The sequence below is a fragment of the Tiliqua scincoides genome, chromosome 12 (assembly GCF_035046505.1).
Source record: "Tiliqua scincoides isolate rTilSci1 chromosome 12, rTilSci1.hap2, whole genome shotgun sequence".
NCBI lineage: Eukaryota > Metazoa > Chordata > Lepidosauria > Squamata > Scincidae > Tiliqua > Tiliqua scincoides.
Genome location: NC_089832.1, coordinates 16,653,331 through 16,663,875, shown reverse-complemented (window position 1 = coordinate 16,663,875; position 10,545 = coordinate 16,653,331). Strand labels below are relative to the sequence as shown.

General features: G+C 50.2%; 2 protein-coding genes across 2 annotated transcripts; one reads left to right on the top strand and one right to left on the bottom strand.

The window, feature by feature from the left end:
• Nucleotides 1-2,444: 2,444 nt before the first annotated feature.
• Nucleotides 2,445-2,795, top strand: KCNE5 (potassium voltage-gated channel subfamily E regulatory subunit 5). Its single transcript, XM_066640200.1, has one exon. It carries the CDS (start codon nt 2,445-2,447, stop codon nt 2,793-2,795), a length of 351 nt encoding a protein of 116 aa, XP_066496297.1.
• A 3,972-nt stretch (nt 2,796-6,767) lies between these two features.
• On the bottom strand, nt 6,768-10,275 carry NXT2 (nuclear transport factor 2 like export factor 2). Its single transcript, XM_066640108.1, has 4 exons — nt 10,119-10,275; nt 9,072-9,158; nt 7,967-8,111; nt 6,768-7,335 (listed from the first exon to the last, which is right to left on the bottom strand). The coding sequence occupies exons 1-4, from the start codon at nt 10,131-10,133 to the stop codon at nt 7,154-7,156; spliced, it is 429 nt and encodes a 142-aa protein (XP_066496205.1). The 5' UTR covers nt 10,134-10,275; the 3' UTR covers nt 6,768-7,153.
• Nucleotides 10,276-10,545: the final 270 nt, after the last annotated feature.

The window sequence follows — 10,545 nt, the reverse complement described above, 5'->3', positions numbered from 1 at the left end:
TGAGTGTACATATAAAGAGAGAGAATAGACTTTCAATAACTCAGCATGTCTGGGATCAGGTGCTACTTTATCAAATATGTGGGACTATGATGAGCTACTAGAAAGGGGGGGGAAGGAGCCTGCTGTGGATTTGTGGGGCTGGGACAACCTCTAGCACAGAGCATAGGTGGCACCTCTTGCCCCTCCCAGCAGACCATCATCAAGAGAGGCATGGCGGTGGGGGAGACCCTGTACCAGGCCAGGGTCCTACTGCTGATTATTACACAGGCCAACACGCATTTTGCTGTTAAGACCTCTTGGGTATATGTGGGGTGCTGAATCCAAAAATGGCACCAATTTTGCCTGATTGGTTCTAGTTTTGACAGTACAGCATAGCCACCCAATATGCGATTCAAGCAGCTTCCTTGCGAGGAAGCATCTCATCAAATCTCTCTAGAAGGCTTATGTCTACTGTAGGCTAACTAGCCTCCCCTCCTTCAGAAGAGGCACCATGCTGGGGTGAAGAGGGCCAGTTGCTCTCCCCCAGCTAAATATAAGAGGGCACCACTTTAAAAGGTGCCACGTTACCCAGTTGGTGGGGGCACCTGCTACCTGATGTAGCTTGGATGGCTACTGAAGCTTGGCGGGACTGCCAACACCTGGCTGTCCAGACCGCTTATGAAGTCTTTATGGTATTTTTGACTTGCAAAGTATCTTACAATCTCTGCTGCATTTTCCCTTACGATACTCTTTTGGGAAGGCCACAGTCCTTAAGAAAAAAACATCTACCTGTCCCAGTATGTCCCAGTAAGTGGAATATGTAGCTCCAGTGGCCATTTGAAATCCATGTTGATGCCGGATTAGTGGGAGTGCCGTACAGCTGGTGGCTGGAGTTTGACTCCGGGTGGGTGGGTGCATTTGGAAAGGTAAAAAATAGCACCCCAAGCAATCCATAGCTGTGCCTTGGAAGAAAAGGGCTGCAGAGACAGCATGCCTTTTTTGGTCATTTCTGAGTTGCTCTGTGTACACGAAGGAACTCTGGCTGGCGGAGAATGCATCCCGGACATGTTCACTTCCCCTAGAACAAATACTTACAGCAAGTTTCAAACTCCATATCCTCTCTTCTTTTTATTTCTCCTTGAAATAGAGAGGAAGCTACTTTAAAAGAAAGTGAGGCTAGAATCTAATGCAACACATTTATTTATTTACACATTTCTATACCTTCCTCTAAGGAGCACAGGGGTTGTACGTATATAGTTCCTTCCCCTCTTTTTGTCCTCGCAACAACCCTGTGAGGTAGGTGAGGCTGAGAGAGCAGTGACTGGCCCAAGGTTGCCCAGGAAGCTTCACGATGGAGCAGGGATTTGAACCTGGGTCATCCAGGTGCAACTCCCAAACCACTACAACCACCTTCAGGTACCTTGCAGGTAAACAGTACAAATTTATCGACGCCAGTGGTTCTCACCCATTTAGCACCAGGACCCACTTTTTTGAATGAGAATCTGTCAGGACCCACTGGAAGTGATGTCATGACCGGTAGTGACATCAGCAAGCAGGAAAATTTTTAACACTCCTAAGTGGAAATCCTGCTGGCACTTACCCAGGAGCAAGTCCTATTTACTAACATGGTTAAAAGAATATACATAGGTTGTTCAAAGTACAGGTCTGTCACATTTCCCTAAATGCAGTCACATACCATGGCAGCATCAAGTCTAGTATGTTAAAAATAAGAAGTTGAAATGAATGGGGACCCACCTGAAATTGGCTTGCAACCCATCTAGTGGGTCCCGACCCACAGTTTGAAAAACAGATCTACACCTTAACGGGTGTGCAACAAAATACATCCCCTACGTGCCAGGACTCTGCAGAGATCTGCCACCTGGATGCCTCCCTGTCCTCTCCAGCATCACATCCCATGGCGAGGAGTTCCACAGACGCTGGGGTAAAGAGCTATTGTGTCTGTCTTAAAGGAGGGGGGCTGCGTTTGGCAAGGCGTGGCAGGTGCCAGGGGGTCTTTGGGGCGCGGGAGAAATAAAGAGGGCTGGTCTGCAGAGATCTGCTCTGGAGCCTCCGCCTGGCTGCCTCCCTGCTCCCCTCCAGGGCCACATCCCGTGGGCAGGAGTTCCGCAGACGCTGGGAAGAGGGCCATTGCGCCTGAAGGGAGGGGGGCTGCATTTGGCAAGGCGGGGCAGCTGCTAGAGGGTCTTGGAGGCGTGGGAGAGAGAGAGGAGGGGCGGCAGCAGCAGGTCTGATCCACAGAGAGCTGCTCAGGCTCCTCCGCCTGGCTGCCTCCCTGCCCCCCCCAGCGCCACATCCCGTGGCCAGGAGTTCCGCAGACGCCGGGAAGAGGACCGTTGCGCCGGAAGGGAGGGGGCTGCATTTGGCCAGGCGGGGCAGGTGTGGGGGGGTCTTGGGGGGCAAGTTCTCCGGGAGGGGAGAGCCCTGCGGCTGCCGCGAGGGGCGGCATGAACTGCAGCGAGGGGCGGCTGGGGCCGCTGCTGGGCCTCCTGCTGCGGGAGCTGCGCGGCTCCAACGGCAGCGGCGCGCCCGGAGGGGCGTCTGCGCGGGGCGAGGGCGAGGACGACGCCTACCTGTACATCCTGCTGATCATGATCTTCTACGGCTGCCTGGCCGGGGGCCTGATCCTGGCCTACACGCGCTCCAGGAAGCTGGAGTCCAAGCACGACCCCTACCACCTCTACATCGAGCGCGACTGGACCGCCGCCGCCGGCAGGGCCTGCGCCGCGGTGGCCCCCGCCGGGGAGGCGGCTGCGCACGCGGACCGCAGGAGCAGCGGGGAGAGCGAGCCCCTCTGACTCGGAAGTAAGTCCCGTTGGCTGCAATGCCCAGCCCAGCCCTAGGCTGCCTACTCAGAAGTAAGTCCCGCTGGGTGCAGTGGAGCCAGGCAGCCCAGCCCTAGGCTGCCTACTCAGAAGTAAGTCCCATTGGGTGCAGTGGAGCCAGGCAGCCCAGTCCTAGGCGTGCCTACTCAGAAGTAAGTCCCATTGGGTGCAGTGGAGTCAGGCAGCCCTGTCCTAGGCATGCCTACTTAGAAGTAGACTTACTCAGAAGTAAGTCCCATTGAGTGCAATGGAGCCAGGCAGTCCAATCTGAGGGAGGTCTGCTCAAAAGTCCTATTAAAGTCAATGGGACTTACTCCCAGGAAAGTGTGGATAGGATTGTAGCCAGGGTGACCAGGTGTCCTCTTTTGTATCACTTCCTGCTGGTGATGGTGTGTGTGTGTGTGTGTGTGTGTGTGTGTGTGTTCTCCACAGTGGATACCCTGCATAGTGGAACTAAAACCACATTGGTGTGTTGCAGATGGTCTGAAGGAGTGCCATGGGAGTTTGGGAAGGGCCATTTATTAGTAGGGCCATTGGGGGATGTGAGCCCCCCCACCAGCAGCTCCATGAGCCTTGTCAATTGTCAAGAAAACCGATGTTGTCTGTTGTCAATTTTAGTGCCTGGTCAGTGTGCCATGAGCTGAAAAGGGTTGGAAATCCTTGCCTTAAAGAGAGAGCACCACCAGCCCCTCTTTCCACACTTGACCAGCACTCTGAGAATTCCTCCCCAGCAGAAGAGACTCTGAAGAGTTAATCTCACACTACCACTGCAGATCGCTGTGCAAGTGTCTGGCAGGAACCCTTGGATCTGCTTCTGTGTGCACCAGAATGAAGCGCATGATATTAACGTGAAGAGAGGTGGAAGAAGCTGCTGTCTTGAAAGTACGGAACAGGCACTGTAAATACTTGGTGCAGAGTTGTGTAGTCACCTCCTGCTGGTAATGGGGATGTTTGTGTGTGTGTTCTCCAGAGTGGGGACCCTGCAAAGTGCAACTCAGAAAAGCTGAACTTGCGCATCAAAAGATGTCTGAAAAGCCCCGATTGAGAGTAAAACTGGTTTGCCACATGGATGAGGAAAAGCATCAGTGCAGACTGAACTATGACACCTTGTGCTTCCCAGAATGAAAAAAACCAGTGCTCCTTAATGTTTGCCATGTTCTGAGCATTTTGGGACAAGCTGGGCTTAAAACGTGGCTTAGCAAAACTAGCATTTACATGAACAACTTTGAAATGTATGATTGACAGGTTGACCAAATGTATAGTTGCATTTTGGTCAGAATGTAAACGCAAGAGTTAAGCCTGCAGGTGTGTGCCTCTGACATGTTTGGTGTTGCTTGGCCAGTGGTATGCATACCACTAGTGGTAAGATGATGGGTGAATAAGGTCTTTGCGTGCCGATCTCCAAGTGCTAGTCTTGTGTGTTTAACTTGAAGCCCAACAGCAAGATCAGCGGCCGGCTATCACAAAATATACCTAGAAAAGCCACACTACAGTGGTATGAGTGTACAAAGAAGCAGAACCCACAACGTGATTATCTTTTCGATGATAATAAATACCACCGGAACTCAAGAGTTGCCCTGAAGCTGCAGAATTCATCATGCTCTCTGAGATCAGCCAGCAAGATTTCCCAGAGACAATCACACAAGTCTATTCACAGCAGAATTGTGCAGCTTTACAGCAACTATAAGGGACAGTGGTATTTATTGTCATTGTAAGGAGAGTCACCTTGCTTGCTGGTACATGTTGTTTCTTGCACATTGAAAGATCGGAATGATCTGAAATGAATTAATGGATCAGCCTTCCTTCTGAATTTATTCAGATGTTAATTCCAGATATAAAGATATGCATTTATGGACTTCAGAGCTAATTTATACTCACATTAACTGTAGACCTTGAAATATCTAGTTACGTACTGTTGAGGGAGGTTTGCCATTTTCATCTTTGATACTTGTTGGTACATTTATCATTTTCTAATTATATTTTTGATCACACAACAAATGGTACCATTTTTGATATTAATCAGCCTGTCCACCTCCTTTAGGTCTGAAACATGGCTGGCCGGGGTAGGAGAAGTCTTATCAGAACCTGAAGGGAGCAAGAAACCAATAAGCTGTGTTCAGAAAATTTGCAACCTCTTTCACAAGAGCCCTGCTGGATCAAGCCAAGAGCTCATCTAATCCAGCTTTCTGTATCTCACAGTAGCCCATTAGATGCCTTGGGGGCACTTAACAAGATACCATATGCTGTTGCCACTCCTTTGCATCTAGCATTCAGAGATAGATTACCTCTAAAACCCAGAGGTTGCATATACCCATTACAGCTTGTAAACTATGATGGGCCTTCTCTCCAGAAATCTGTCCAATCCCTAAGCCAGCTACTGTCACCACATCCTGTGGAAAGGGGTTCCCCAGCTTAATTACACGCTGGGTAAAGAAATATTTTCTTTTGTCTCTTCTAACTCGCCTGCCACTCAGTTTTAGTGGATGTCCTGGAGTTGTGCAAGAGGGAAAGGCACGTCCCTCTATTCACTTCGCATGTTAAGAGCTACACACAGAAAAGCCACCTTCAGGATGGCCTGAGAAGAGAGCTGCTGGCGGCATCATCAGTCAATGCACCAATCCTGTCCCTGTTCCTCTAGTTATTTGCAGGAATTCAGGTCCATGGTACTGACTGACAAGTATCTCACTGCTGCTAAATAAAAAGGCGCAGAGGCTTGGAGGAATATTCAGAGAGCTGCAAAGTAAAAGGAGACAAACCCAGGTTATCACTCTGCCCTCCCTCCCCTCTGAGCAGCACTTCACCCATTTGCTTGGATTAAGACTCTTCTGGAGCACTTGGGAAAACTGTAGGGCTGCATGGTTACCCTGCAGATGCCCGATCTCGGAAGCTAAGCAGGGTCAGGCCTGGTTAGTACTTGGATGGGAGACCACCTGGGAATAGTGGCTGCTGTAGGCTTATACCATAGTCTTTCAAGACTGAAGGTTGCCAACCAGGGCTGTAGAGTTGTGCCCAAATACAATCACTGTGAAGTCTCTACCTGGGTAGTCACATATTCTGCTCAATGCCAGTACAAACTATACATAGATTGCAGATTCCTCCCCCTGCCCAGCTCAAGGGTGTGTTTGTTGGTGCACACAACTGGCAGCCTCACTGCACACATTATCAAAGCAGCACTTACACTATGGCAGTAGCACTTCTGCTGGTGCAAACACTTCATGAGGACTGGGACCAAAGTTCAAGGAAGAGCTTTATTATTATTATCAGCTATGACGGTCTCCCATACAAATCATGGCCAGGGTTACTTCCACTTAGCTTCTTCAGGCAAGGCACAGCTTTAACCTCCAGACCATACCTCCTGCTTTAGATACATAGATGTTTTTTGGGGGGGGAGGGGGGAAGAGGGAGACAGGAACAAGGGAATAAAAAACGCAAGAGATGCACCTGCTATTTCTAAGAGTCTGCACTATCCAAATCAGGAAGACATGACCATTTTGTCATTGGAAGGGCAGGACATTGGGCCCCTGATGTCTCCTGTACCATCATCACATCTTCAGATGGTCGTCTTCAAGTGCAGCAACAAATTATTACATAAAGTGATTACTGACTTCAACATGGTTAACAGGCAGTTCCCAGCTCTGACATTCCCCTTTTCTTATAACAAGAGCTACAATAGAAGGTACCCAACATCAATTAAACCTGGAATATCTTAAAACAATCCTTGTCAAAGAATGAATAGCTCAAGTCCATTTTCCATGGAAAAATAACCCCCCAAGGTGCAATTATGTACATGTAGTCTAACCCAGAGACAAGAATATTTGCGAAGAATATTTGTCCTTCTGCATTGGGCAGAGACATGTGCTTATCCTGTGGCTCCTACATCGTTACTAACTTTGGAGCATGCAGACCTTCAAAGATCAGGAATTAATCAGGAATTACATCCGCGTATCAGTCAAAACCATTTTAATTAACTCACAGAAGCAAACGGAACCTGAGACTCACAGTATTTGGGGTGGGTTAGTACAAATTCTAACAAGGGAGTGTCCAACTTGTGCAGAACATGGAAAATGCTGCGGTAAGAACCCCTCAAAATTTACACAAAAATTATTCCAATGCCCCATAAATATTCCATTCATACACAGAAACCAAGTGGAAGGCTGATCCTTTTCAAAGCAAATCGTAAAGTCACAGCAGTCTGTCCATTATAAATGTAGTTTCTGGCAAATCACAGCCGCACTTTCAGGAAAGGGGGGTGGCTTTCCATGTGTGAAGAATGACCACCCTGAAAGCCAAGTGTTTTGTCCAGAGGGAAAAGGGCTGCTTCTTCCAGCCCGTTAAGAAGAAGGCCAATCGTGAAAGCGGAAGCAGTCACTCGCAATCTTCCACACTGTGTTGTTGTTTGTGGTCTGCGCCGTGAGCAAGAAGTTCTGGCTGAAGTACTGTTGCTTGCTCCCATCAAATTTGACAGTCCCACATGTCACAACCAGGACGGTGGTCTGGTTCAGAGTCGCTTGTTCTTCAACGAGAGAGAGAACACAGATGTTAAAAACGTTTAGCCTTCCATTTTACTAAACCCCTCCAATGAGCTCCAGGGGGACCATGATCCTTGGCAGTGCATCAGGGAGCTGACCACTGACAGAGGCAGGGTGTGGGAGCTACCAAGGCTGTTCCCTGCCTGTATAATTGCAAAGGCAGAGAGTGGGGGAGGGACAGAGTAAGAATGAAGAAAAGCTGCTCTAGGGCACCCATCTTTTCTCTCCACTTTTTCTGCTTTTTGAAATGGCAAGGAGGAAGAAGATGGCAGCAGGAAGCATGTGAGCTTGGAAAATGAGGTGACTGGAAGAGCTTGGAGGGGGCAAGGTAATTGAACAGGTAGAGCCGCGTGGTCCCAGATAGTTAGCACATTGTCACACTTGCCCTCAAGTAAATTTGCTTGAAGTGGCAAGACATTCATGAAAATCACCCCAAAACACATGTGGTGGAGCCACAGAACTTGTGTCCACACAAGCCCAGAGGAAAGACCTTCGGATGCAATTCACACCACTGGGGCCGAGACACCTTCCCTGTCACATGATGCAAAAATATTAAATGTGTGCCGATTCATTCTTGATTTGCAGCTGCATCGTTTGCTTGACAAGATATCTTACCGTGAACAGGCTGGCAGTCAAACGTGGTAACTTGAAACTCGCTAGAAGGCAACATTTCAAAAAATTCTGTAAGAGCTTCTTGCCCAGAGACTGCGTTCCCATTCCAAACAAGTGTGGCTGTGTCCTGGTACAGTCTGGTCAACACCTGAGACATTTAAAAAACATTTAAAAAACAAATATACATAAAATATGTATGTATAATATATATGCTTTTGGCTGGTCCAGCATCAGAAAACTGCTTTCTCAACTTCTTTCCTTTAAAAAAATGCTTGATTGATTTTTCCTAAGAAGTTCCCCAAGACTTTTCAAGGATGCAGTAATGGTATCCCTTACACATTTTCTTTAGGTTCAGATTAACTCATGCTGAGAATCTCAGCTACGTCAAGCCCCAGAGGCCCCATTCTATAACATTACTCCCCCCCACCATAAAGTTTATTCATCTAACACAGGGGTGGCCAAACATTTTGGCAGGAGGGCCACATCATCTCTCTGACACTGTGTCGGGGGCCGGGGGAAAAAGAATTAATTTACAATTTGAATAAATTTACATAAATGAATATATTAGAGATGGAACTTGTGTGAATGAATGAAGGTCTTGCAGTAGCTCAAGGCCTATAAAAGGCCTGGCACAAAGCAAGGCCAGCCTTTCCTTTGCTGCCACTGCTGCATAACAGACGTGAAACAGCAAGTAGTGGAGAGAGCCCTTGTCCCACAGCTCAAGTGAGAGATTGAACAGCCATTCTCTTGTTGAGAGGCCAGCACGGGCTCCAGCAAGTCTTTGGAGGGCCAGTGGCTCATTGGAGACTAGGGGCTCCCCAAGGGCCTGATTGAAAGCCCCTGAGGGCCGCAAGTGGCCCCCGGGCCGGAGTTTGGGCACCCTTGATCTAACAGGAGCGATTTTCAACCCTTTTCATCTCAAGGCACACTGCTACAATTGTCAAGACACACTATCAGCTTTTTGATAAACAACAAGGCACAACTACAAGTGCTCTTGGTTCCTATTTTCACAGAGGTAGTGAGATGGGAAAGAGAAATAATTGTAGATATACTACTTTATGATCATACTGCAGGTGTTTGAAAAAGCAAAAGCTGTTTTGCTACATACCCTCCTCCGCTTATCCATGGTTTCATAGTAAATGTTTGCAAACTCTTCTGCAGCTCTACAGGCTTGATCCACATAGATTTTGAAGTCCTAAAGAAGCAGAACGCCCAGGTAAGTGACACCCAATTAACAAAGCACAGCCACAAGTGCTCACAACAAGGTCAGGTGCAGAGAAAGAAACTCCTTTTTGTTGAGCCCAAACAGAGAGAACTTTTCCAGGATACAAGAGACAGACAGACCTTTGATCTTCTTGTCAATGCTCTTTGAAGTCCCACCACTGCCCTAGGAATACTGCCTGGACCAGTTTCAAAAAAAGACAAGCACTGAGGCACAGAGGAGGCTACTATCCCTCCTCCCCCTCCCACAATCTCTCTCATGCCTGCCTGCTTGTAGTTGCAAAAAGCCCCCCCCCCCAAGTGCACCAGCACAGTATTAGCAGATAACGAGGACAAAGTCACAGATAATGAGAGAAGGTGGCCCCTGTAGAACTGACTGCAAATATTCTTAATGATGTAATAATAATGAGGTCAGAACCCATCTTGGGGCAACTGATCCCACAGAACCCGCAACAAGAGGAATCGACACACAGGCCTCCCTGGGACAGGGCTGCAGGTTCCCATGGGAGGGGGGGCAATGAAGGGAGGGTTCAAAGCTGAGCCCCTCCTGGCAGGCAGGCGGCCTGGGCCAGTCCCTGGGAGCAGCAGCACCAGGCCCCCACCTGAAGCCCTGGTTGGTGTAGTTCCATCAGGGCCTGGGGGGGGGGCCCTGCACTCCCTCACCCAAGATGCCTGGCACTGACCACTAGCCCACGGTGTCCTCCCACTCCATGCAGTGGCTGTCCCCTCCCCCTGGTAGGGCGCAGCTGCCCCCAGCAACCCCCCTCACCCTGGTAGGGCCCAACTGGCCCCAAGCTGCCCCCCAGCCACCCCCTACCACTGGTATCACCCAAGAGGCCCCCCAGCTGCCCCCACCCCCTGGTAGGGTCCAGCTGTCCCGCTCCCCCGATGGAGCTCAGTCGCCCCCCACCCTGGCGGGCCCAGCTGTCCTCACCACGGGGGCGGCCATGGGGCAGGCGCGGACCGCGGGCGGCGCGAGGAGAGGGCCGGAGGTCAGCCACTGGCAGGCGCGGCCAGAGCCGGAAGCGCCCCCGCGGCGCCACCACTTCCGGCCCCAGCCGCTTCCGCTTCCCGGTCCCCTCACAGGTAGTCCCGGCGGTGCCACAAGACCGGCCTCGGGGGGCTCGGGCACCGCCCCGCCCTCCCGCTTCTCCGTCTCCGTCTCCGTCATCCCCCCGCGGCCTCCGAGACCGTTGGGACCGTTGCCACCATCGAGACGGGAGGCCTAGAGCGGCGCGCTCGGCGGTTGCCGGGGCAGCGCAGGCAATGGCAGCGTTTCCGCTCTTTTCCGGAAGCGCGGACTGCGTTCCGTTCTAGGACCGCGTTCCTTCACATCTATGGTCACGACAGTCTGTCCCCAG

Bases quoted from the DNA above. Each gene is read 5' to 3' on its own strand.
- KCNE5 (XM_066640200.1), top strand. From the start codon at position 2,445: ATGAACTGCAGCGAGGGGCGGCTGGGGCCGCTGCTGGGCCTCCTGCTG.
- NXT2 (XM_066640108.1), bottom strand. The intron at 8,112-9,071 runs GTATGTAGCAAA...TAAATGTCTCAG, and splicing joins CCATGGATAAGCGGAGGAGG to GTGTTGACCAGACTGTACCA. The intron at 7,336-7,966 runs GTAAGATATCTT...CTCTCGTTGAAG, and splicing joins TGACTGCCAGCCTGTTCACG to AACAAGCGACTCTGAACCAG.